This window comes from Emys orbicularis, chromosome 1 (assembly GCF_028017835.1).
Source record: "Emys orbicularis isolate rEmyOrb1 chromosome 1, rEmyOrb1.hap1, whole genome shotgun sequence".
In the NCBI taxonomy this organism is placed as follows: Eukaryota; Metazoa; Chordata; order Testudines; family Emydidae; genus Emys; species Emys orbicularis.
This window is the reverse complement of record NC_088683.1, coordinates 204,120,363-204,148,344: the sequence shown is the minus strand read 5'-3', so window position 1 is coordinate 204,148,344 and position 27,982 is coordinate 204,120,363. Positions and strand designations below refer to the sequence as shown.

At 43.2% G+C, this 27,982-nt stretch overlaps 1 protein-coding gene across 1 annotated transcript; it reads right to left on the bottom strand.

Annotated features, from left to right (window-relative positions):
* On the bottom strand, positions 1 to 27,934 carry CHAF1B (chromatin assembly factor 1 subunit B). The gene is made up of 14 exons (XM_065423091.1): positions 27,849 to 27,934; positions 25,760 to 25,886; positions 25,249 to 25,381; positions 24,390 to 24,507; positions 22,528 to 22,631; positions 19,213 to 19,309; positions 16,970 to 17,048; positions 8,989 to 9,082; positions 8,185 to 8,254; positions 7,987 to 8,078; positions 6,267 to 6,429; positions 4,673 to 5,101; positions 757 to 851; positions 1 to 122 (listed from the first exon to the last, which is right to left on the bottom strand). The coding sequence occupies exons 2-14, from the start codon at positions 25,883 to 25,885 to the stop codon at positions 1 to 3; spliced, it is 1,722 nt and encodes a 573-aa protein (XP_065279163.1). The 5' UTR covers position 25,886; positions 27,849 to 27,934.
* Between the last annotated feature and the right edge of the window lie 48 nt (positions 27,935 to 27,982).

The window sequence follows — 27,982 nt, the reverse complement described above, 5'->3', positions numbered from 1 at the left end:
TCAGTTGTTTGAACTACAGCTGGTTTGCTCTTCAGGAGATGCAGAGACAGGAGTTTCATCAGTTCTGGGACGTTTAGATGCTGGGGGATTGTGCACAGGATCATCAGAGGGAGAAGGTATCTCTGAAATATTGGGAAATAACGAAATTCACTTAGTTTGATTTCTTGTTTATTATTTTTCATTTAAAAAAAATTAAAAATGAATTTAGCACTCATGAAAGATGCTGAGTTGACAGCCCTGGATACCAAAGTCCTTTATCCACTGTACAAGCATCGTGCAGGATCAGCAGTGAAAGCTGGCCCGTACAACCCACCAGTCTGATGTGGAGGTGAATACCTCAATGCCAATTCATTCCTGGGTGTTGAGACTGACAGCCAGGATTCTAATTAACATCAACTGTGTTCACAGAATCAGACTATCAGGGTTGGAAGGGACCTCAGGAAGTCATCTAGTCCAACCCCCTGCTCAAAGCAGGACCAATGTGTTGCTGATGACTAATGTGGACATCTGTCCACTAGCAACTGGACTGAGAACAATAACTCACTTTACATTGTCCAAAGTACCATCAAGCAGCAGCAGCTTCCAAAACTGTGAGTTGGAGACACAAGTTTCTGAATTTGTCATTAATCCCTCTGTATTTATGTTTGAACCAAGACTTTCATATTTGCCACACTCGTCAAAGATCCATAACAATGTAATTTGGAATGAAATGGCTGAGCAGCAAATCTTTATAATTATGACCAGAAAGTGGCTTACCATGTTGAATTGCTTCTGAGGAGGAAGGTGTGGACACTAGATTTGTGTGTGTTGAGTTTGGCGTGTCTGTCTTCAGAGGAATCAAGTTTATTCTCCTTAAAAATAAAACAGAGATACAATTCAACTGCTTTTAATGCCTCACTTCCACAAATTCTTCTTTGAAAGGTACTGTACAGTATAATTATTTAATTACTGCTTCAATTAACTACAGTGGTATAGATGTGCTTTACACACCCACACTTTCCCTGGCTACCTTTGGTATGGGATATTCTGAACTGAAAATTTAACTTGGAAAGACAGAAGTGTTTTAATTATTAGACACTTTCCTTGAATGAGTATATGTGGATATAGAGCAACACAGTACTTGATTCTTGACTTCAAAACATGTTATATATATATGAAAGAGATTTAAAAATTAAAATTGGCTGCTAAGATAAGGTTTCTACTCTGCTCTTTAGGCATGTCTACACTTACCTCCGGAGCGATTGATCCAGCAGGGGCCGATTTATCGCAGCTAGTGAAGATGCGCTAAATCGACTGCCGAGCGCTCTCCTGTCGACTCCGGTACTCCACCGGAGTGAGAGGGGGAGTCAACGGGGGAGCGTCAGCAGTCGACTTACCGCAGTGAAGACACCGTGATAAGTAGATCTAAGTACGTCGACTTCAGCTACGTTATTCACGTAGCTGAAGTTGCGTAACTTAGATCGATTTCCTCCCCAGTGTAGACCAGGCCTTAAGAAAGTCCTTCCACTGTACTGGCAGGTCCTTCCACTGTAGTGGAATCTCTTATCTATACCTCCACTGGACTGTTCTGACTTTGCCTCTTCTGGGTGAAATGCCAATTTTCTGCTGGATTACCCTTTCTTCTGCAGAAGTTTGTTGACAAGCACTGTTAAAAAAAATTACACTTCCCCAGCAACTTATTGCTTGTGCTTTTCTTCTGTTAAATCTACCAGACATGCCATTTGAAAATTAAGTATAAAAAATGGGGCAGTGTGACAAACACGGTAACTAAACACTTCAGTGTTTTCTTTTTCTTTTTGCGACAGCTGTCTCTGTGTTATGGCACAGAGTCCCAGAAATGTAGGGCTGGAAAGGATCTCGAGAGGTCATCAAGTCCAGCCCCCTTCACTGAGGCAGCACACGTATACCTAGACCATCCCTAACAGGGGTTTGTCCATGCTGTTCTTAAAAACCTCCAGTGATGGGGATTCCACAACCTCCCTTAGAAGCCTGTTCCAGAACTCAACTATCCTAATATCTAACCTAAATCTCCCTTGCTGCAAATTAAGCCCCTTACAACTTGTCCTACCTTCAGTGAATATGGAGAACAACTGAGCACCAGCCACTTTATAACAGGCCTTCACATACTTGAAGACTTATCAGGTTCTCTCCTAGTCTTTTCTCAAGACTAAACATGATCAGTTTTTTAAAACCTTTTCTCATAGGTCATGTTTTGTAAGTTACATGGGCATGGGAGCGTACTGTAATTCTGTATTTCCTGGTTTTCTGCAGTTTGAGTTTTTCTGAACTCGAAGCTCTGGAAGGACATGGAGTTGTCACTGGGAAACCTTAACTCTTCATGAACGAAGGTTTTTTTGCTATTTAATTTCCTAGGTTATTTTTTTAAACAGAAAGAAAACTAGTTGGTAGGAGTTAGTGGTCACTGGCAGTTGTAGATAGCATGCAGGCCAAGTGGACTATCAGTCCTGGCCCTATACCCTTCTCCCCCCACCACTCAGCCCCACTAACCAGCCCTGTCCCTTCCTGTCTGGCTGCCCTCCCAGCTGCCCCCCCCCCCCACTATTTTGTCCAGGCTCCCTCCCACCCCCCACCCCATATGCAAGATCGGTGGGAGATGTTTCTGATATGTTCATGTGCCAGTGTACCCAAGTTTGCAACTGGACCTGGTCTTGGAATCCAATCTTCCCCCTATGGATGACCAGAGGACCCCAAGGTTCTTTTGAGAGCCACCATAACTTTCTGAAAAGGAGCTGTATTCTGTGTACTGCTTGGTCAGTCTGGGTTTTCCCTCACGGCTCCCACCCCAACTCACCTGAGGAGGGGATAGGGAGAACAGTTTAGACCTCTCTCCAGAATCTGGTTCACATGAGGGGCACATGGAGGGGGTGAGACCCCAAAAACATGGGCAGGGGTTCCCTAGATCCCGGCACACGCACAGGGGTCAGGAAGCAAGGCTCAGACACCCCCCAAGGAGGCAAGACCCCCGCTATCCGAGCTCACATGAGGGGAAGCAGGGAGAGGGGCTTCCATTCCCCTAAAGAGGCAGGGACCCCTCAGATCTTGATGCACACACGGGTGGGCAAGGAGTGGGGCTCAGACACCCTGGAAGCAGAGCCCCCCCCAAACCCATTCTCATGGGGAGGGATAGGGACCCCCCCAAGATCCTAGCACACATACAGAAGTAGCGAATGTGGGGCAGACAGGCACCCCCGCCCCTATTCTCTCACTAGACTCCATGCCATTCACCCCATGTATACCTCACCTGCTACCCCCAACCTTTCACCTCCCATCCCCATTTATCCCCCTCCCCACAACGCAAACCTAAACCCTTCTCACCCCTTCCCCCACACATGCTCCCCCTCCCCGCAAGCAAACATTTTCCACCCCAAAATAAAAAAAAACCCTCTAAGATGGATTTTAGCAATATGCCACCACCCTCTTCTAAATTTCTATCCAAGGGAGGGGGTGAGGGACTCAAACTGACATTGTCTGGGTGGGTCAAGTTCATACTACTGCTTATCCCCTGGAGCGATCCAGCTAGTGTGAAACTTTGAAGGCTAATAACTAAGGCTGCGAATCATTCATGGAGGTCACAGAAGTCCTCCATGAATTTTGCAGCGCTGGTGCGGCTGACCCCAGGACCATCCCAGCAGCTGGGGAAGCCCCGGGACCAGCCACTGCTCTGGCAGACTCAGGCAATGGTCCCGAGCGCTGCCCTGGAGCAGCGGTCCGGAACCAGCAGCGGCGGGGCTGCGGGCTGCCCACTGCCCAGACCGGCAGCAGGGCCCTGGGCCGTCCCCCACCCCCTCAGCAGAAGCGTCGCCCATGTTATTCCCCCCTCCCAGCAGCAGTCTTCAGGAGCACCCCCCTCCCAGCAGGTAAGATTTAGTCCCAGGTATTTTTAGTAAAAGTCCTGGACAGGTCACGGGGCTGTGACTTTTTGTTTATTGCCCGTGACCTGTCCAGGATTTTTACTAAAAATACCTGTGACTAAAATGTAGCCTTACTAATAACCTGTTAACTTCTCTGTCCATGCATGCGCGGCACAATCTATTAGTCGTGCAGATAGACTGGCGAGTTGTCACATGTCTAACTGCAGAAGTAAAAGCTTTTTCAAGTAACATTTTCATTTGATTTTCCCCATAGGCCTGGTGGGTGCCCTGCGCTCTACTGGGGTAACCCTCGAGCATCTGGGATGCTTGGTGATGATCTGAGCCTCGGTTTGATCTGTATTTGTGGACAGAATGACAGGTTACCAGAATCTGTCAATTTGAAGAAAAGCTGGGGGTAAGGGTAGTGAGAAGGGTCTGTATGTCAGAAACCCCTTAGTTAAATGGCCCTAAATTTGGATCGCTAACAGAATCCCACATCCCTATGAGGTACACCAAAGCCAATCTGAGTAACTGTAGATTTTAGAACACTTTAGAGTTGAGCTTTAAACAAAAACGGGTCTTAACCGTAACCATAGCAGAGCTGTCACTCTGCTATAATTAAGGCGCAAATTTAGGATCTAGAAGTCATTTTGACCTTTCACTTGGAGTACAAACGGAGCACAAAAGTATGAAAAATAGCTATAGAATTTATTTTAAAACCTCCATACTTCTAAAGTAGCACAAGAACAGCTTGTTTTGGCCTTCACATTTATCACAGGAAACGGCAATATAAATCTTACCTTGGTGTCTTACTCCACCCTTGTAAAGCATTTAGAGTAATCCTCCTGGGCTGGTTTACTTTAGCACGCTGGCTGGCTGGCTGCATGGGTTTCCTCTCCTCTGAAGATGAAGCTGGAATATGTTTGATGCCAACGGGTGTTGAGGGAGAATCCTTGTTGGTTATTATTGCTGCTGGTGTTTTAGGCTGGAGAGTGAGATTACTTGGATCCAGGGTCCTGTTCGGAGGGGTTCCATCAACTGGCCTGGGGACTGGGGAGACAACCTTGTGTGACTGACTCTTCTTCATTTTCTTCTCTGTTGCACTAGCAGTCGTGACACACACCACTGGTTTCTCTTTCAATGGTACTCCAAGCTCATCCTCCTCAAATGTCACAAAAGAGCAGTATCCATCCGTGGAAGAAATAGCAAGAAAGGATCCATCACTGGACCTGTTTATTTTTTTCAGAGGGAAGAAATCTGAGAAACTGAGCTAGTCCTGACCGCTCTCCCCAGAAACATATCCCATGTCAATCACACAAGTTGCCCCATCCCCAAATAAATGTGTAAATGTAAATAAACCTGAAATGACCTCAAAGACATCATCTAACTCAAACAATCAATAGTTCATGAAGCACAGCCTTGACAATTGATTTAGTTCCTCTGGCTTTGTCTATGGTACGGCATTACCCATTACTAGCAGCAGGTGGGTGCCGCCGAAGTGGTACTGAATACAATTTAACTGCAGGTATACAAATATTCAGCACCTTTTAATCATGATTTCTGACATTCTGCTGAACGCAGTTTGCCATAATTTACATTGTATTTAAACTGTGTTCAGCACTGGTTTGGCGGCATTTCTTGCCCTTTGTGCTGGCAGTGGGCAGAAGCCCTGCAGCGATAACATGAACAGGCCCCTGCCATTCACTTCACCAAACAGTGATCACTGGTGAATTAAGAAACCTTAATTTTCTGTTCATGTTCTCATACAGCCCCCCTTCATCATCACACATGAGCATCATTGACAGGTTTTGAAAGAAGCCCCATATATCCAGTCCTCAGCTGGAAGGATAGTGGTTACAGTATGGACCAGTGGTTCTCAACCCGCGGGCCGCTTGCAGCCCAATCAGCACACAGCTGCAGCCCATGTGACATCCTCAGGGCCATACAGGCAGTATATATATTGTGTGGATGTGGCCAACATAACACAGGGAGCTGCATATGCAGACCACAACGGTAAATAGGTTGAGAACCTCTGGTACAGACCCTAGAGAGGAAAGATGGTCCAGTGATTAGGGCCGCAGTCTGGGCCATGAGAGACCTAGGTTCAGTTTCCAGCTCAGCCACAGACAGAGAGATCTTGGGTAAGTCACTCAGTCTTTTGGTGCCTCAGTTCCCCATCTGTAAAATGTGGATTATAGCACTGCCCTATCTCACAAGGGTGTCATGAGGAAAAATACGTTACAAGCTTGCAAGGCACTCAGGTACTATGGTAACCATACAAGTACAATCGATTGATAGATGTGTAAAGTAAGAAATAGGAGGATCCTTTCAGAAAAGATAAGAATGACAGCCCGCTCTACCATGACAAATCTAAAGGATCTGTCAGTTACCTACCATGAAATGTCACTCAGAGTATGATAATGTATATTGGATACGTAACCAAAGGGAAAGGACTGCTGTGTATCATAGAAAAGCACAGAATCTTCTGAAGCAACAGCAAACACCAACCGATAGGGCAGATTTATTAGAGCAGGGATGGACTTCTGTGAAGCTTCATCTAGGAGTACAAAGAACACAACTCTGAGAAAAATCACACCGAGACCACCACTCCATTATAATGGTATTGCTTGTACTAACTTACTTAACTGCTTGAACAGAGTTTTTTCATTGCAGTGTATCAGTACCAACATTCTGGCTGAGAAGATGGCACTTGTATTATATAACACTATTTTCAAGTACATGCAATTTTCTGGAAAAGCTACTCTTTGGACTTAAGTTTCTCCTATTTTGTCTTAGCCTAAAAGGTGAATGGTTGGGGAAAGTTTGGTCTTTTTGGCCTTTTTTAAATTATTCGAGTGGGAATGAAAATCCTCCAGTTAAACTATTCAGAAGCTTTTTTTGCACTTTAACTCAAGGTCTGAATAAGCAAATCTCAAAATTTACTTTAAATTACAATCTTACCAGTTTATATAAAACAGAACTTGCTATAATCCATTTTCTTCCTGAATTTCATTTCCTTTTGTAATTTTTAATTTCAACAGTTGGCTAATCTTCTGGGCTAGAAGTTAGTTCTTTGTATGGTTAGAGGACAGATACCGAAGCAACATTTTTCCAGCTGGTGCTAAAAGGCAAGCACTAACTGGCCTTTATTTGCAGCAGTGCTGAACATACACAGGTCGCACTGACTTCCATCAGTGTTATGGAAGCTCAATGCCTTTGAAAATCAGGCCACTTATTTAATTTTAGGCATCTAAGTTTGTACATTTTGGCCCTAGTCTGGATCTTTTGCTTTCATGAGAGTGTTGTGGAAGCAGCAGCAGCAACACTCTGCTTAATAAAGAACTGACAGATTGACAAAATCCCATCTAGTTCTCTTCCACCAGCAGCTCTGAAGGTTATGGTGAAAAAAAAATGGCACTAAGTAACAGGATCCTGTAAGGGATACTATAATTTGTGAGTTATGCACGTCAAAGGAGGGGGCCCTATTGTGCTCCAGTTAGAATTGAGGAAATCTGTGCCTTTTAGCAAGAATGTGAATAGTCTTGTTTAAAAACCCTAGGGTAAAATCCTGGCCCCACAGACTTCAATAGGGTCAGGTTTTCACTTCCTACCAGCCGGTTATTGTGCAGTTTGTGTACAAATTTCCCCTCACCACAGCTCTGCCAACGCATCCCAGTCCTGACCAGCAACACTAGTGCTATTTCAGTCTTAGCTCTCCTGAAAAAATATCTTCAATTGTTGCAAACTGTGACAAATTTTGTAGTGATTCTGTGATGTGGGCAATCAGGACTAAAACAATATTTTACGAGGTGATTCCTTAATGCTGAGCCAAGTTATTTATGTTTATCCAGTGAGTTAAAAAAGTTGTAGGAAAACACCATAAGAGGCCAAGTGAGAACATTTATCCACTATACCAAAAATCACTCAAAAGGCACTTAGTGAATTTAAGGCCTTATAATCAGCAAATAGCTTCTTAGTTGTGGTACAACAGTTAATATCCTAAAGGAATGTTAAAAGACTGGGACATAAAATAGTATGACCTGGAGTTACATAGTCAGATTTGCCTTCCAGCAGATTTGCTGTAAAACAAACTCCCCAAAAGGATTTACGGCACCTTTCTTACGTGCTGGTCTCAACTCAAAGTAGACTGGACAGCAGCGAACAGCCAGAGTTGCCTTTCCAGGACAGGGCAGGTGAGCTATGGGCCTATTAAAAAGAAGAAATGTTTTAGAAAATGGCATGTTAAATGGATATATACACAAACACACATCCCTATATATTATAAAGAAAATTTAGGTATATTAAATCCTACCTTTTAAGATTTTTTCTCGAAAAAACATACGTAGTATTGGTTACATTCTCTCCTGATTCAACACAGCCAGCTGAGAAAATTAAAAAAAGTTTCAAAGCATTACTCATCAATTCAAAGGTAATAAGCACAGAAACTTACATTTATCAACAAGCATTAGCCTTGTCAGAGGGCCAGGTTTTTGTGATCTGATCACAACTTGAAAATGTATCCCAAATACTACTTTAAATCTATTTTAGTTTTCCTTATATACTGCTCCAAAACAAGCTTCTCTTTACTTTTGCAAATGGCTGCAACATCAATGTCTATGCAGGTAACAGACCCCGCTTTGCAGCTTTGGTCTTATTAATCAATCAGAACGCTTTTAAGAACAAGGACACAAAGGAGTAGAGTCAGAATAAGTCAAAAAAGAAAATACTCCTTTTTTTCCTGACACTGCAGCATTGTTGATATACCAGGAATTTCATAAAGAATGCCTTATGCAAGTGTTAACACTACACTGAAGGTCTGAGTCTCCTGCTGTTGATTAATAAAATGCCAAACTGATTGCAAATGTATACAGAGGGGTACACTGAATTTAGCCTACTCTGTAAAATAGGGAACCACAGGCTGCTACTACCACCAGCAGCAGCAGCAGAATGTAACAAGAACAAGATACTGTTAACCCCTTTTGCTGCTGCAGCACGTGGCTGTATTATGCAACATATCCATGTTCCTCTGACATTTCAAAAGTCATGTACCTGACACAAGGGCAAAGTGCCGCTCCAGGGCTGCCACATGCACCTGGTACATCTTCCTTTCACGTACCTGGAGTGAGAAGCAAAGAGCCGTCAGGAGTAAAACTAAGCCTGCGGAAGAATGATTTCATGCTGTCATCATGAAACATCCGATAGCTTCTCACCTGTAACATTTCAAAAGAATAAAAAAAAAATCTTTAAAGTATCATCTCTGAAAAACACCATTAATTGCAGTCAATACATTTATCTTAAAGTGTGACAATCACCTGGTTATGCGATCCAGTTTAATGGGTCTTTAGTGGGTCTTAAAATAATTTAAGATTTTGCTACCTCCAAATTGTTTTTGTAAACTATTATTTTGTGTGGTTTAAATTCTCTATGGCTAACGGTAGTCTCCCTGGATCCCTCTTCATATATTGATTAGCATACTTCAAAGGCATATTAGACTTGACTATTCCTCTCGTTTCCCTCTATCATATTATTATAGCTATTTAAATTGAAGTAGTCACCAGTAACGGAAACAGATGAAGATACATTTTATTTACAGAGTAGCACTATTGCTTGGGTATAATAAGGGAAAAAATGCAACTTGATAGATCCAAGAAATTCAGATAAAGAGAACCAAAAATTAAATAAAGACATGGGAATAAAGATACATTTTAAGTAAACAGACAAGTTACAAATTAACTGAATCTAAGAGTCTGTCCCTTAGGTAATCTTACTTTAACTCTAATACTAGAGATTTAAAGATGCCCCCTCAGATCCATTTTAGACCTGATTTTCAGGACAAACAAACCTGCTTAAGGCTACTTCCTAAAGAAAAAAGATATGCATTCCTTTACAGACAACTCCAAAAAGTTATTTTACTATCTATCATTCAGAGTTAATTTGGGGGGGAAAAAACTCTTCTGCTTCCCCCTTGGGATTTGAAACTTTTTACCAATATATTTTCACTCAAAAATTATATTACACCCGCCAGGTGACTGCAAGCTATGCATTAGTAATAAAAATGTTAATGCAATATTATAACTAGGACTGTCAAGCGATTAAAAAAATGAATCACGATTAATCGCGCTGTTAAACCATAGAATACCATTTTTAAATATTTTTGGATGTTTTCTACATTTTCAAATATATTGATTTCAATTACAACACAGAATACAAAATGTATAGTGCTCAGTTTATATTTATTTTTTTATAAATATTTGCACTGAAGAAAACAAAAATAGTATTTTTCAATTGCAAGTACTGTAGTGCAATCTATTTATTACAGAAGTTGAATTTACAAATGTAGAGTTAGGTAGAAAACCTGCATTCAAAAAACAAAACAATGTAAAACTTCTAGAGCCTACAAGTCCACTCAGTCCTGCTTCTTGTTCAGCCAACCAGACAAACAAGTTTGTTTACATTTGCAGGAGATAATGCTGCCCACTTCTTCTTTATGATGTCACCTGAAAGTGAGAACAGGCATTCCCATGGCACTGTTGTAGATCAGCGTCACAAGATATTTAGGGCATTTGGCACGTAAAGATTCATATATCCCTTTAACCACCATTCCACATGCGCCCATGCTGATGACTGGTTCTGCTCGATAACAATCCAAAGCAGTGCAGACTGATGCATGTTCATTTTCATCATCTGAGTCAGATGCCACCAGCAGAAGGTTGATTTTCTTTTTTGGTGGTTCAGGTTCTATAGTTTCCGCATCGGAGGGTTGCTCTTTTAAGACTTCTGAAAGCTTGCTCCACACCTCGTCCCGCTCAGATTTTGGAAGGCACTTATTTGGAAGACACAGATTCTTAAACCTTGGGTCAAGTGCTGTAGCTATCTTTAGAAATGTCACATTGGTACCTTCTTTGAGTTTTGTCAAATCTGCAGTGAAAGTGTTCTTAAAACAAACAACACGTGCTGGGTCATCATCCTAGACTGTTATAACATTAAATATATGGCAGAATGCAGGTAAAAGAGAGCAGGGGACATACAATTCTCCTCCAAAGAGTTCAGTCACAAATTTAATGAAACATTTTTTCTTTTTAAAACGAGCATCATCAGCATGGAAGCATGTCCTCTGGAATGGTGGCCGAAGCATGAAGGGGCATACGAATGTTTAGCATATCTGGCACATAAATATCTTGTAATGCCGGCTCCAAAAATGCCATGTGAATGCCTGTGCTCACTTTCAGGTGACATTGTAAATAATAAGCAGACAACATTATGTCCCGTAAATGTAAACAAACTTCTTTGTCGTCACAATTGGCTGAACAAGGAGGACTAAGGCCTGGTCTACACTACGACTTTAATTCGGATTTAGCTGCCTTAATTCGAATTAACGCTTGACCCGTCCACACAACGAAGCCATTTAATTCGAATTAAAGGGCCCTTTAATTCGATTTCTGTACTCCACCCCGACGAGCGGAGTAGCGCCAAAATCGAATTTGTCAATTCGAATTAGCGTTAGTGTGGCCTCAATTCGATGTTATTGGCCTCCAGGAGCTATCCCACAGTGCACCATTGTGACCGCTCTGGCCAGCAATCTGAACTCGCATGCACTGGCCAGGTGGACAGGAAAAGCCCCGGGAACATTTGAATTTCATTTCCTGTTTGCACAGCGTGGAGAGCACAGGTGACCACAGAGAGCTCATCAGCACAGGTAACCATGCAGGCTGATAATCGAAAAAGAGCACCAGCATGGACCGTACAGGAGGTACTGGATTTGATCTCTATATGGGGAGAGGATTCAGTGCTAGCTGAACTGCGTTCGAAAAGACGAAATGCCAAAACTTATGAAAAAATTTCCAAGGGCATGATGGAGAGAGGCCACAATAGGGACACAGATCAGTGCCGCGTGAAAGTCAAGGAGCTCAGACAAGCCTATCAAAAAGCAAAGGAGGCAAACGGTCGCTCCGGGTCAGAGCCGCGGACATGCCGCTTCTACGCTGAGCTAAATGCATTTCTAGGGGGGGCCGCCACCACTACCCCACCTCTGACTGTGGATTCCGAGCTGGGGATAATCTCATCAGGTACACCTGATGATTCCGCGGAAGGGGAAGAGGAGGAGGAGGAGGAGGACGAGCTGGCAGAGAGCACCCAGCTCTCCGTTCTCCCCAACAGCCAGGAACTGTTTCTCACCCTGACTGAAGTACCCTCCCAAGCCTCCCAAGCCAGCACCCAAGACCATGACCCCATGGAAGGGACCTCAGGTGAGTTTACCTTTTAAAATATAAAACATGGTTTAAAAGCAAGCATTTTTAATGATTAATTTGCCCTGAGCACTTGGGATGCATTCGCAGCCAGTACAGCTACTGGAAAAGTCTGTTAACATGTCTGGGGATGGAGCGGAAATCCTCCAGGGACATCTCCATGAAGCTCTCCTGGAGGTACTCCAAAAGCCTTGCCACAAGGTTTCTGGGCAGTGCAGCCTTATTCCGTCCTCCATGGTAGGACACTTGACCACGCCATGCTAGTAGCAAGTAATCTGGTATCATTGCCTGACAGAGCCTGGCAGCGTATGGTCCCGGTGTTTGCTGGCATTCAAGCAACATCCGTTCTTTATCTTGCTGTGTAATCCTCAGGAGAGTGATATCGCTTAGGGTAACCTGGTTGAAATAAGGGAATTTAATTAAGGGGACTGAGGTGGCCGTTCCTACTGGGCTGTTTGCCTGTGGCTGAAAAGAAATCCTTCCCTTAGCCAAGTGCAAGGGGGGGGGGGGGGGGGAGGATTGGCCCAGAGCTTTTCGCGTTTTGCTAGCAGGGATCTTCCCTGATACCAGCCACGCGGTGGGGGGAGGGAGAAAGCACTCATCCCAGAGAATTCATGGCGGGTGGGGGGGGGGGTGTTATTTTGGTTCCTGCAGGGATCTTCCCTGATACCAGCCACGCGGTGGGGGGAGGGAGAAAGCACTCATCCCAGAGAATTCATGGCGGGTGGGGGGGGGGGGGGTGTTAGTTTGGTTCCTGCAGGGATCTTCCCTGATACCAGCCACGCGGTGGGGGGAGGGAGAAAGCACTCATCCCAGAGAATTCATGGCGGGTGGTGGGGGGGGGGGGTGTTATTTTGGTTCCTGCAGGGATCTTCCCTGATACCAGCCACGCGGTGGGGGGAGGGAGAAAGCACTCATCCCAGAGAATTCATGGCGGGTGGGGGGGGGGGGGGGTGTTAGTTTGGTTCCTGCAGGGATCTTCCCTGATACCAGCCACGCGGTGGGGGGAGGGAGAAAGCACTCATCCCAGAGAATTGGATGGGGGGGGGGGGGTGTTAACCTTCAGCAGCAGAAAACAAGCTAACAGGAAAACTGCAGCACAACGGGCTTTGCTTGGTATGTGGGAAAGCAGGGCGCAGAAGCCTAAAGACAGTGGCTTACCATGGCAGCATGCAAGGTGAATTCTGTTGCCCCGACCTGCGTCTGTGATCTCTAGCAGCAAAGCCACAGGCACTCAATATTAAGAGGCAAAATGCGACCTTGCACAGAAATCACATGTGCTATGTAATGTGAATAGTATACACCGTGAAAGAGTATAAGCATTGTTCTGAAAAATGTATCTTTTAAAAAAATTCTCTCCTTTTTTCACTCCCTCCAGCAGGTGCAAATGTTTCAAGCCTCCCTCCTCCTTCCCGAAGGCTATCCCAGATAAGGCGTCGTAAAAAAAAGACGAGAGAAGAGATGTTTTCCGAAATCATGCAATCCACCAGGAATGAAAGAGCTCATCTGAATGAGTGGAAGGAGACGGTTTGCAAGTATAGGAAAGAAGCCAGTGACCGTGAGGACAGGAGGGACCAACGTGAGGACATGAGGGACCAACGTGAGGACAGAAGGGACCAACGTGAGGAGAGGAGAGACGCTCGAGATGAGAGGTGGCGGCAGGAAGATCAGAGGAGTCGGGAAGCAACGCTGGGGCTGCTGCGTGAGCAAACAGACATGCTCCGGCGTCTGGTGGAGCTTCAGGAACGGCTGCTGGAGAACCGAGTGCCGCTACAGCCCCTGTATAACCCCCCTACCTCCTCACCATGTTCCATAGCCTCCACACCCAGACGTGTAAGAACACGGGGGGGGAGGCTCCGTACACCCTCCCATTCCACCCCAGTGGACAGCCCAAGCAAAAGGCTGCCATTTTTTTAACCTTTTTTTACTGGGCTTTTCCTTCCCGCAGATCCTCCTCCCAAACCCCACTCAGGTTCTGTGCCGCTACAGCCCCTGTATAACCCCCCTACCTCCTCACCATGTTCCATAGCCTCCACACCCAGATGTGTAAGAACACGGGGGGGGGGAGGCTCCGTACACCCTCCCATTCCACCCCAGTGGACAGCCCAAGCAAAAGGCTGCCATTTTTTTAACCTTTTTTTACTGGGCTTTTCCTTCCCGCTGATCCTCCTCCCAAACCCCACTCAGGTTCTCTCCCTCTTTTTATAATCAATTAATAAAGAATAAATGATTTTTAAACAATGGTGACTTTATTTCCTTTGAAAGCAAGCTGGGGGAAGGGGGAGGGTGGGTTCCTTACAGAGAATGAGTCAATAAAGGGGGCGGGTTTTCAGGAAGGATAAACAAACATAAATTTCACACTGTAGCCTGGCCAGTCATGAAACTGGTTTTCAAAGCTTCCCTAATGCGCAGCGCTTCATCGTGTGCTCTTCTAATCGCCCTGGTGTCTGGCTGCGAGTAATCAGCAGCCAGGCGATTTGCCTCAGCCTCCCACCCTGCCATAAAGGTCTCCCCCTTGCTCTCACAGAGATTGTGAAGCACACAGCAAGCAGTAATAACAATGGGGATATTGGTTTGGCTGAGGTCTGAGCGAGTCAATAAGGATCGCCAGCGACCTTTTAAACGGCCAAATGCACATTCTACCACCATTCTGCACTTGCTCAGCCTGTAGTTGAACAACTCCTGACTCCTGTCCAGGCTGCCTGTGTATGGCTTCATGAGCCATGGCATTAAGGGGTAGGCTGGGTCCCCAAGAATAACAATTGGCATTTCAACATCCCCCACGGTTATTTTCTGGTCCGGAAAGTAAGTCCCTTGCTGCAGCCGTTTAAACAGATTGGTGTTCCTGAAGACGCGAGCGTCATGAACCCTTCCCGGCCAGCCCACATGGATGTTGGTGAAACGTCCCTTGTGATCCACAAGTGCTTGCAGCACCATTGAGAAGTACCCCTTGCGGTTTATGTACTGGGTACCCTGGTGCTCCGGTGCCAAGATAGGAATATGGGTTCCATCTATTGCCCCACCACAGTTAGGGAATCCCATTGCAGCAAAGCCATCCACTATGACCTGCACATTTCCCAGAGTCACTACCTTTCGTAGCAGCACCTCCGTGATTGCTTTGGCTACTTGCATCACAGCAGCCCCCACAGTAGATTTGCCCACTCCAAATTGATTCCCGACTGACCGGTAGCTGTCTGGCGTTGCAAGCTTCCACAGGGCTATCGCCACTCGCTTCTCAACTGTGAGGGCTGCTCTCATCTTGGTATTCTGGCGCTTCAGGGCAGGGGAAAGCAAGTCACAAAGTTCCATGAAAGTGCCCTTACGCATGCGAAAGTTTCTCAGCCACTGGGAATCGTCCCACACCTGCAACACTATGCGGTCCCACCAGTCTGTGCTTGTTTCCCGGGCCCAGAATCGGCGTTCAAAGCCTATAACCTGGCCCATTAACATCATAATCTCCAAAGCACCGGGGCCCGCGGTCTCAGAGAATTCTGTGTCCGTGTCCATGTCCTCATCACGCTGGTCGCTGCGCTGCAATCGCCGCCTCCTCCTCCTCCTCGCCTCTTTTTTCTGGTCCTGTGTAAGCATAAACTCCACGAGAAAGCGCGAGGTGTTTATAATGTTCAAGACTGCGTTCTGGAGCACAACGGGATCCATGCTTGATGCAGAATGGAGTCTGCAGAGTTCACTCAGGAAAAAAGGCGCGAAATGGTTGTCTGCCGTTGCTTTCAGGGAGGGAGGGGGAGGCTGTACCCAGAACTACCTGCGACAATGTTTTTTGCCCCATCATGCACTGGGGTCTCAACCCAGAATTCCAAGGGGGGTGGAGACTGCGGGAACTATGGGATAGCTATGGAAAAGCTACCCACAATGCAACGCTCTGGAAATCGATGCTACTATGGTAGCTTGGACGCAAACCACCGAATTAATGGTGCCTAGTGTGGCCGAATACATTCGAATTTATAAAATCGGTTTCCTAAATTCGAATTATATAAATTCGAATTAATCCTGTAGTGTAGACATACCCTGAGTGGACTTGTAGGCTCTAAAGTTTTACATTGTTTTGTTTTTGAATGCAGTTATGAAAAAAAACCCTACATTTGTAAACTGAACTTTCACGATAAAGAGATTGAACTACAGTATGTGTATGAGGTGAATTAAAAATACTATTTATTTTGTTTATAATTTTTACGGTGTAAATATTAGTAATCAAAAACAATATATTGAGCACTGTACACTGTGTTCTGTGTTGTAACTGAAATCAATATATTTGAAAATGTAAAAAAATCCAAAATATTTAATAAATTTCACTTGGTATTCTATTGTTTAACAGTGCGATTAAACTGCGATTAATTTTTTTAATTGCGATTAATTTGAGTTAATCGCGTAAGTTAACTGTGATTAATCAACAGCCCTAATTATAACTATTAATAACCTTAAGAGCTGCTGCCGGACAGATTTCTTTGAAATTATTCCATTTAAAAGAAATTCTCTGTGTACAGACTATTTTTTGCTTCTCTCCCCTTGAACTTTACGTAAGGGCATCAGCATTGTCAATTTGCTAAGTTATGGGAGCAGATGAACTTGCAAGAGACTAGATGACAATATTATTTGTGATGGTCACTTCCACAGTAAACTAAAGTCAGAGAAAACAATATGAAGAAATATCTTCTATTCCACACATTCATATAGCAATAAATGAAGAGACAAATGCAAAAATATCTGATGTACAAGTAAATTATTTCTAAAACTGAATAGTTTTTTTCCAAATTTCACTTTCAGAGAGAGCAGCCCTTGTAAAAAACATACCAAGGGTTATCTGATAACATTGTTAGTATTAGAACAGTTTACCTCGCCTTCAGCTCCTGATGGCATCTTGGTAACATTGAACGCTACACGCTTAGTCTGTGTACTGTACACACGCAGCACCCTACATAATGGAGAATATCGTTACCCACAAACAGGTACCTTCCGCACTGAGCAATATCCTTGTCTATTTCATACAGAGTTACAGCACCTTCCTTTTCAATCAGAACTTTCTGGATCCAGTTGACAGTTATGTGACAAAAGGACTTCCTTCTAAAAGGGTAGGAGATTATTACTACTAAATATTATAGGACAGGACATTAACAAATAACCACTAAGGGCATCTCTACCCTACAAATTTTTGCTGCCGCAAGTTTTGTCAGCATAAAGCCACCACAGTTAGCATATTGCTTGTGCATGTGCATGCTGGGCTCCTTGCATCGGCGCTGCGCACATTCACCAGGAGCGCTTGTTTCAATGCAGTGAGGAGCATCATGATGTGAAACTTGCCACTGTCCAGCACACTGTCTTTTGGGAAGTTTTGGCAATGCACGGTGGGGCAGAAACGAGTTGCGCAGGGGTGACTAGGACTGCAGGGTCAAGTTCCCATCATGCAACTTTCTCCACACCCATGCCATCTCTATCCCATAATTTTCATGTCTTTTTTAAAAATTCCATGCACCTGTGTGACTCTCTTGCTGTCCATCATCTCTGACAGAAGCACAGAGCCTGCACAGCTCTGCACTACTGTCGTCAGCATTGCAAACAAAGGACACATGATCCTCTGGTATTTGCAGAACCATAAGAAGGGCTGCAGAAAACATGGACCTTTGTTGATTTATTCACAGAAGCTTATTTGTGACATGTGTGTATGTGCCCTTGAGGAAAAATCAGGGCTCAAAGTGAAATGGAAAAGACCTGAACAATTTCCTGGGACTTCCCTAGTGATTCCATCAGTTTCTACAGAACATGAACCGTCACTGAAAGAATAAATCATACTTCTAGCCGTTATTGTTGCAGTTTCCTTACGAATGTGAATTGAATGCAGGCCTGTGCAAGATTATCTTCCTAAATCTGCACGGGAGAAGTGTGAACAGACTTAATTCATGTCTTTCAGGGTGTGAACTCTGAAGTCTAAAGATAATTTAAACTGTCACTTTATTATTTCACAGCTGATCATTTTTTAGAGAAACATCCAAATATCGTGTTTATCCCATGGAGATTCAAAGGGACTATTAGGTCTTTCTACTTGTCCTCTCTCTGATCCACTTGCAGGATCTGCTCCAAGTGAGATCAGTACCCTCTGAAATAGAACCCTCATCATTATGAAGGCTTTCCAGGTATACACAGACAGTTTTCTGTTTCTTAATTTCATCCTGCTACTCCTTGTTACACCTCTGGAATCGAGGCTAGTAATCCAGAGGAGAGGAAAGATAAAAGAAAAGAGGAAGATGAATCAGGAGGGGATTTATTAAAAGGGCATCACTACACCTCCAGCCCCTGGAGAGAATAAAACCAATAGAAGATGTAGGTTAACATGTATCCATCTTTTTTTCTTCAACACACACTAGCGACAAAGGGATAAATATAATTAAAGGGGAAGACTTTGGTGATAAAAAGGTACCTAAGATCAACTAAACTAAGGCACTAGCTACACAATGCCCATGTAATTTCTATAGTCTATGAAGACAGCCCACTGATGTGCTATTTTTCTGCATTACAGAGATTCGGAACACTTTGGTACTAAAGAAATCTCAAATCAGGGATCACTCTCCCAGAGGTTTATTAGCCAGTTGCAAAGTCTATCAAAATAGGATGCATAGCCCCAAACAATTTAAGGTGACCTGCTAAGTTAAAATGAAAAAAAATTGAGTTAAACACAGATTTGTTTGCCAAATGACCTTACTAACCAGGCTGCTGAGGGTGGGGATATGGGGTGGGATGAAAAAGAGGGACATTCAGCCCAGAAAAATTAAACTTCTGATATCTTCAGTGATCCAAAAATGCCCAGTGGAGGATCATTTGTTTAAAAGTTTAATTAAAATTATTTCTTTGTTGAATGTTCCCTCTAAGACTTTGGATGCATTCAGCACAGAAATAAATTTGGGATTAACACCAATTCTCACTTCACCTTTGCAGTTCCCTTTGAAGGACCAATGTGAACAGCAATTAAAACTCACATTTCCAGATATTGATACTTGTGAAGTGAAAAGCATTCAGTTCTTTTCTTGACTTAATTAACATGCAACAAAGAATAGTAATAGGAAACACTTAAAACAATAACTCACCTATCACAGCTAAGAGTTGCAATATACTGGCCGACAGGATCCCATGTTATTCCTTGTACATAACTCTTGTGTTCATTAAAAATTGAAACTTTTTGCCCTGAAAAAGCAAATAGTTTCTAAGTTCCAAAACTCAATTTCTATTTCATAACACACTTTTCATTTCAGAAATAAAACAAGGCCAAGTATTTCAGAATGTAAATTATATATTTTTACACTTAAATAGAGAACATTCTCGTAAAGTGTCTTACAATGACAGTAGTGGGAGAAAAGGCTTTCTAATGATATCAACTCAACCCACAAAACTCTCCACCAACCAGGGGACCTGGTGCTGGGAGGCATGAGGAGCCACGCATTCCCCCACCCACCCCCATTACACTGCAGAGGGTGGCACTGTGACGGGTTGGATCACAGAAACCCCCCTGAGAGCTGCCACCTGATGTGCCAAGACTACTTCTGCCCCTGCTTTCCCTGCCAGCTCAGGACTCCAGCACCAAGTCTTGCTGAGCCAGACACTCCCGTCTGCTCCAACACAGACCCAGGGTCTGAATTACTTGCCCCAAAGCTGCAGGTTTACCTGAAAACAGCTCACAGAAGTGTGCTTGTCTTTAGCACTCAGATGCCCAACTCCCAATGGGGTCTAAACCCAAATAAATCCGTTTTACCCTGTATAAAGCTTATGCAGGGTAAACTCAAATTGTTCGCCCTCTATAACACTGATAGAGAGATATGCACAGATGTTTGCTCCCCCAGGTATTAATACATACTGAGTTAATTAATAAGTAAAAAGTGATTTTATTAAATACAGAAAGTAGGATCTAAGTGGTTCCAAGTAGTAACAGACAGAAGTAAGTTGCCAAGCAAGATAAAATAAAATGCGCAAATCTATGGCTAATCGAACTAAATACAGATAATCTCACCCTTAGAGATGTTTCAGTAAGTTTTTTCCTCAGACTGGACACCTTCCAGTCCTGGGCACAATTCTTTCCCTTGGTACAGCTCTTATTCCAGCTTAGGTGGTAGCTAGGGGATTCTTCATGATGGCTCTCCTCTCTCTCCCTTTGTTCTGTTCCACCCCTTTATATATCTTTTGCATAAGGCGGGAACCCTTTGTCCCTCTGGGTTTCCACCCCCCTCACTGGAAAAGCACCAGGTTAAAGATGGATTCCAGTTCAGGTGACATGATCACATGTCACTGCAAGACTTCATTGCCCATTTGCCAGCACACACATATACAGGAAGACTCACAGGTAAAACACAGCCATCTGCAGACAATGGTCCTGGTTAATGGGAGTCATCAAGATTCCAAACCACCATTAATGGCCCACACTTTGCATAATTACAATAGGCCCTCAGAGTTATATTTTATATTTCTAGTTTTAGATACAAGTGTGGTACATTTATACATATAGGATGATCACACTCAGTAGATTATAAGCTTTGTAATGATACCTTACAAAAGACCTTTTGCATGAAGCATATCCCAGTTACATTATATGCACTTATATTTTTATAAAACCATATAGACTGCAACGTCACAGGCACCATTGACACTCATGTTTAACATGTATGCAGAGGAATCTGTTAAAAATATTACAAGAAGAGATTCCAGAGTATTACACCTGTCCAACACACTGACTCCATGTGTCACAATGAAGAAGCTACTGTCTCATACTTGCATGGAGGACAACTGCGTACTTTGCAGGAAAAATACTCCAGCATGAGAAGAGTTGCTCAAAGAATTTTTTCATCATTTGGCATAACGAAGCTGCTGCCTTTCACTGTTAAGTGAAGTTTCTTAATAGTTCCCAAGAGGCGGCTGACACTAAAATGATCTTGCATGCCTTCAATGTCACAGTGAAAGATGTGCACACGACACACGAGCTAGTGTTGTGTGATGCTACCGAAAACTTCCGCAAGATTCTGTTTTTGTGCCTGCTGTTAGGGAACAGAATCGCTGTATATTCCTCAGAGATGTGTTCCTACTACTCGGACCATTAAATGCCACCACACTGCCAGGATGTGACACTACTGGAAGACCAAATTGTCTTACCAGAAGGCATTTGATTCATCCTCCTAAGACATTCTCCACCCTTTAAAGGTGCTTGGAATGGCTGAGACAATCACTGATGAGGTCATATATAAACTTGGCATATGAATGCCTCCAGTGTACCATTTGAAGACCAACATGAAAGACACTTGCAGAGCTACGTATCACAGGGGTAGCCGTGTTAGTCTGGATCTGTAAAAAGCAACAGAGTCCTGTGGCACCTTTAAGACTAACAGATGTATTGGAGCATAAGCTTTTGTGGGTGAATGCCCACTTTGTCGGATGCATGTAATGGAAATTTCCAGGGGCAGGTATAAATATGCTGACAAGAATCAGTCTGGATGTTGATGGATGTTTTCCAAGAAGTAGCTTTTCTCTGTTTTTCTATCAAGAGGGGGCAAATTATCAAGCAATGGAATGGCTCTGGGATGATCAAGTGCGAACTATCCTCCCCGTTTGGGCATGGATAGGTCTTGGATGATGGACTAATCACACCAGTGTATGTGAAATGCCTCGCACTCCAGAAACAATCCTTCCGCTAATCAAATGCTCACAAGAGCAAAGACCAGATGCTCACCACCCGGCAAACATTTGGCCAGCAGCTTGCTTTTTACAGAGATGTACGAGTGCGCTGCACACGAGAATCAGTGTGACATGTCTAGCAGTGGTGCCCTAGATGGAGACAACATTGACGATGAATAAATATTTTCAGGCCTATATGTCAAGGCTAGCTTCCCTAGAATTACCAAAGATTAATGTCTTCTTTACTTAAGCAATGCATCTCTGTGTTAACGTATAATTTTGAATGTTTTCTCAAATATAAATCTATATAATTGTTCAAAATTTGTCACGTTTGGTACCACTGTGGTTGTGGGAGAAAGGGCTTTTAAAATGGGTATCGACCCATCTCTGACAACACTGTATTATCAAAATTTTCACCACTGGAGGACCTGGAGCTGGGAGGGCAGTGAGTCCCCCCTGCCATGCCACGGAGAGTGACACCATGGAAACTATGATTCTGTAGACTGTGTGAATCAAATTACCCCTCCCTGACCCTTTTGTCTCTAACCTGTCCACAAAATAAGATTTCACTACATCACGCTCCCAGACTAAGAGGTATTTCCACCCCACCCTCACAAATTCAGGAGATAATTTGACCATATTGTCTTAAAAAAAAAAAAGATGCTTTCGTTATTTCTTAAGCATTAAGCAGTTCTACTTATCACAGGATGGATGCCACAAAGACAAATTAGAAACTTAGCAATTACCTTTATTGACATCCCACATTATAGCTGTGTTATCTACTGATGCAGATGCCATGCAGTTTCCATCAGGGGTCCAGCAAATATCGTACACATCCTCTAAGTGGCCTCTGGAATCCGGGGTAGTAGATTGTGATCATTAGTAATAGCAAGAACAAGAGTTATGAACAAAGTCAGATTTTTTTAAAATGTTAAAAGCCTATAACCAAAGGTTATCAATTATTGCAATAGTGAGATGGCCAGCCACTGCTTTTTATTTTTAAACTATATATCTATATATATTCCTGCTAGTAGGACTAACACACATATAACCCTGCTAACTTCTGTATAACATGGCATCTTTCAAAGAAATAAAAACCCTGAATTCACAAATGACTTCAAATGATGTAGAATTAAATATGTGAAAAATGAACATCCCCAGGAATGTGTGCAATATAGACAACACACAATTGTTCATGTACTAATAAATTATATAAATATGAGAAAGGTCACTTTTTCAGAAAACTTTCCTTTACAGATACATTTTTTCCACAAGAAGTGTTCAATAAAAGGTTGGCATATCAAGTGGAGTCATATCAAATCTCAGAATCTAAGTTTAGTTCATATTGCATTTGAACCAATGTCTTCTGATATCAAGTCCAAGTTAGGAGAATCTCCATGAAAAATAAGTTTTAAAAATGGTAAGAATCACTAGCATTATTTTGTAGATTTACACCACAATGTGACTATTTGAATGATAAAATATAGGTTACATTCCCATTTTTAAAAATTCCAATTTTGTTGAGAAAAATTAATTCTAATTAACTTATCTTGGAAGCTGTTCCAGTCTCGTATGGAAATTATAAAAAAAATTTTGAAGGCATATTTTATACTATACACACTTTGTACCTATTCAGGTTTATCAGGTAGAGATACTAGATTTTTTTTTTTTTTGTAAAACAGTGTGAATTACTAATGAATTTAACGACCATAAGAGGTGCAAACTGAGAAAACCTGGAGACCAGAGTGCTCAGTTTATCCACAGATGCTGCTCAAACAGGATAGTGTTCCACATATTGTCCCATGAAGGGACAAAAGGTGATTTCAGTTTCCACAGCCTTTCATTCCTTTGCTTCTCCACTGAGAGTGGCAACAGGATGCCATTCAGTTCCCCTGTGGTAGTGGCGCTCTGATGTCTTGCCCACTAGGAACTGGACTGAAACCACGACTCATTTCACTTAGATAAATGAACTATTTTAACTGTGAATACACATACATTTTAATAAGCATCATATATAATGTGAAATAAAGGCTATTTTGTATTAGATGAATACATAATAAAAAAATGTAAAAGTAACAATTGTATTACTGTAATTTGCAAATAATATTTCCAGACAGCTGGAATAAGACTTTTCAACAACTCTAAAAACTAGTTTAAACAATTTGGCTGGGACTGACATTTAGCAAACAGGCATGATTCATTTTTATCTTTTGGCACTTTTTTGTTTAATATTTATTATTAAATTACATTCACTATAAATACAGTAATAAAAATGTCTGTTTTCTTAAAATGTCCCTGTGCAAAAGTGGACAAAGACAGAGCTTTTGAAGTACATGATCATATAAGTAGGTGCAGAGAGCTATGCCACAGATATCAGATCTTCTGCCTTAACATCCCCAGAAGACGGGAAACAGACTGGTACAGAACACCAGCACTCACTGATAATAAATAGGGGCAGAAGTTAGAAAGCATAACAGGAATTAGCTGTGGAGCAGGTGAGTTTTCCAAAAACCGTGAAGGGGATTTGTATATGTTGAGTGGAAGGCCGTTCCAGACATAAAGAGCATCATGGAATGAAGAAAACTCTCAAAAAGCCCAATTAAATTACCTTAAAGTTTTAATTACTGTCCAATTCTCTTTGTTCAGCTGAGCTTCATCTTCATCTTGAAATGCTATTGGTTCTGGTTCTTTGTTATCATTCAATTTCCACAATAAAATCACAGCATCTGTGGAATAATTTGACTTGTTGATAAATTTTTCTGATAATGAATTATTATATTGGCCTTATCCTGCTAACCCAAAGATAGACATGTAATGTGCAACTCAACCAGCAAAAATATTTAGACTAGCCTTGGAGATTTTTTTTGGTGATTGACCTAGAAATGCTTTTTTCCCCACCATTACCTTTATTACGCAGGAACAGTAAACAAATGTACAAGTTAGTTTTGATTTATGTTGATCTAGCCTTTTTCATTAAACAATCTGATTAAGAAGGAAATTTCCAAAGGTACAAGTGGGAGTCAGGTTCCCAACTTTCAAAGGGTATCTAACTGCCCTTTGTGCCTTTGGAAATCTTCCCTTAAAATATGACACATTTGTGTCAAACACAATAGAGAGCTATCCAATCCCTTTGGTCCTGAGGATAAAGCACTGGTCTGGGACTAAGGAGATGGATTTAATTTCACAACTCGGCCACAGAGTCCCTTTATGATATTGGGCAAGCTGCTCAATGCCACATCTGTAAAACAGGAATAATTCTTTCACATCTGTAAAACAGAGAAAATACTTCCCTATCTCACAAGGAGGCTGGAGGAATAAACTCATTAGGGTGTGTGGGGCACTCATGTATTATGGTGATAGGGAGGGCAGTGGTTCATACAAAACCAAAGATAGACACTTTCTGTGCTCATTTTTACATGAAATGTATGTATATTCTTTATATTGGTCTTTATTATAATGTTACTCACCATCTCCTCCTGATGCTAAAATCTCACCACTGGGAGAGAAACGCACAACATTCACTGCTTTGGTATGGCGAGCTAGATTGGACAAGAATTCCACAATTGCTTTCCCATCTGGTCCTTTTTCCACTTTCCATATCTAGTTATAAAAGTATTACAGATAGTAAATTGGCTTCTATACCTGAAAATTGATCTATTTTCAGTTTTGTAATTAGTGTGCACCATTTTCTTCAGTTCAGTTATTTATATATTTTACAAGGAGGCAGGAGGAGTGCAGTCATTCAAAAATTTCAAAACCCTACCCAAACTAGATGAAATTAGGAAGAAGCAGATTAGCCAGAACTTGAAGACTAAACTCACACTGATAGAGTTCATGCCCCACATTCACATAACTGTTCATCTGAGTCACTTACTCGTGGGCAGTGGAAAACCAGAAGAATGTGAAATTTTAAAGTAAAATTAAATTCCTTGGTAGTTATCTTGCACACACTAAAATCAGTGAAAGTTTGGAACTCACACGAACAGCAGTGTCTACTCCTGCTGAGGCCAGTCGATTTATTTTCCCATCAGTTCCGTGTTGGAAGTCTAAGCTATACACCGGCTCTTTGTTGTGCCAGGCTATTTCACAAGTGATGACCTTCATTCTTTCTAAAGGAAAACAGGGCAAGAATCAGATATTTTGCATTTATTATGACAAACACTATAATCAAAGTTAACAATACAGTGTCCACAAGCAGTATGGAAATAAGAAAAACATTACAGCAAAGCACAAAAGATGACTACGTTTAAGTAACTATGGTTTATAATAACTGAAGTTTTCTGTAAGAACATTCTCTGAAAAGGTTACTAAGCCATGGCTCTCCACTCCATTACTAGAAATCTTATGATGACAGAGGTAGTTGTGCTGGAACAGTGCTTAGGTACATTTTCTGTGGGCATATCATTTTTCCCATCCCCAGACCTCAAAGTAGTTGAATTCTTCATGCTGCTCTGATCCCTCTACTCCCTGCTCCGACGGCAGCACAAATCTTGCATACATTGGTGTTTGAATCACAAGCATAGCCAAAGCGGCAAGAGTAATTACTCCTGAGGGCATTCTGCACCAAAAATTTAAAAATTCTGCACCAAAAAAATAAAAATTCTGCACACAGTATTTTAAATTCTGCAAATTTTATTTGTCAAATAAATGTGGAGGCTCCAGCATGGCATTAGGAAGCACAGGCCACTGGCTGCACAGAGGTGGGAGATCATTGTGCAGCTCTCCCGCCGCGACACAGACTCAGCGGTGAGGCAGCACCCAACCCTGATACAGTGCAAGGACTGGGTCTGCCCCAGAAACATCCCAGGGCCCTGCCCCTCTGTGACAGGTGCACCAGGTGTGGGCAGGCAGGCTCAGTAAGGCAGGATCCAAGTGTGGAGGGGCTTAGTGCAGCGAGATCCAAGTGTGAGTTGAAAGGGTTCGGGGGGGGGGGGGGCACAATCTGGGTGCGGGCAGCTCAGTGGGGAATCCAGATGCACAGGAGCTTGTTGGGGGGTTCTGGGTGCAACGATAATGGGACTCTGCAGGGGGGCCCAGGTGAAGGTAGTTGGGGCTCAGCAGGAGGAGTGTCGGGGGGGGAAAGAGAGCTTGGCAGGAGAGTGTGTGGGGCTCAGTGGTGGGGTCCAGATGCTGAGGAAGTGGGGCTCGGGAGGGGGAAGGGAAGATTCAAGTGCAGCTGGTTGGCTTGGTACGGTGGGGATCTGGGTGGTCCAGGTACAGGGGGAGTGGGGCTTGTTGAAGGGGTTCTGGGTGCGGGGGGGAGTGGGAGTGGCGCTTGGTGGGAGGGTCTGGATGCAAGGAAGCTGGATGGATGGAAGAGCAGCTCCCTTTACAGGGATCCCTCCCCCTGCAGATGAGGAGCGATGGGTGCAGGAAGCACAGGGGGGAGGGGGGGGGAAGGGGGAGAAGAGTTTGCAGAGCTTCTTACAACCAGGGGAGAAATCTAGGGGTGGGTTTGACACAGCCCCGGATGCTGTGCGCAGAAAGAGGAAGTCCCATCCTCCCCAGCCCAGCCAGGACTAGCAGCTGAGCCTGGCACAGGGTAGGAGTCACCAGCTGAGTCTTCCCCAGTCCCGCCCTCTGCCCCACAGTGATTTACCTCTGCCGGCTACTCTGGGCACCCAAAACATACTGCTGGGGAGGGTCGCATGACCGTTCTAGTGGCTTCCTTTTGCTTCCCCATCAGAAAGTCATTTTTCTGCAGGGAAGCAAAAAAATCTGCAGGGGACATAAATTCTGCACATGCGCAGTGGTGCAGAATTCCCCTAGGAGTAAGAAATGCTAGAAACATGGCAAGCAGTGAGGGAGGAAGGGGTAAAAGAGGAATTCACCATTTAGTGCAGACCTCATGGACCATAAAAGTTATCTGCATTTTAAGGGGAAATTACCAAGTAAAATGAAGAGAAAAGAATTAGCATGTTGGAGTGGGAAGGGAGATGAAAGGATAGAAGAAAAAGGGGAAACAGAGACAGAACAGAACAAAAATCATTCCTTCTAGGAACAGAGGGGCTTGTTAGTCACAGAAAAGATGCTATGCCTCAGCAATAACAAAACAATACTCACTTACCTAGCAGCTTTCTTCCAGAGGTCTCAACGAACTTTGCACATCACCACTGTTCTACAGGAAGACTGAGGCACTCAGCTGAGAACTGTCACACAAAGCCTGAGGTGCACAGTTAAAGGTTTGAATCAAACTAAAGT

What these genes read in the sequence shown, in the direction of transcription:
- CHAF1B (XM_065423091.1), bottom strand. Translation starts at nt 25,885, where the DNA reads ATGAAGGTCATCACTTGTGAAATAGCCTGGCACAACAAAGAGCCGGTG. An exon ending in GCAACTCTTAGCTGTGATAG is followed by an intron (nt 17,049 to 19,212) that starts GTGAGTTATTGT and finishes TCCATTATGTAG; the next exon opens with GGTGCTGCGTGTGTACAGTA. An exon ending in GAGACCAGCACGTAAGAAAG is followed by an intron (nt 6,430 to 7,986) that starts GTGCCGTAAATC and finishes TTGTACTCCTAG; the next exon opens with ATGAAGCTTCACAGAAGTCC.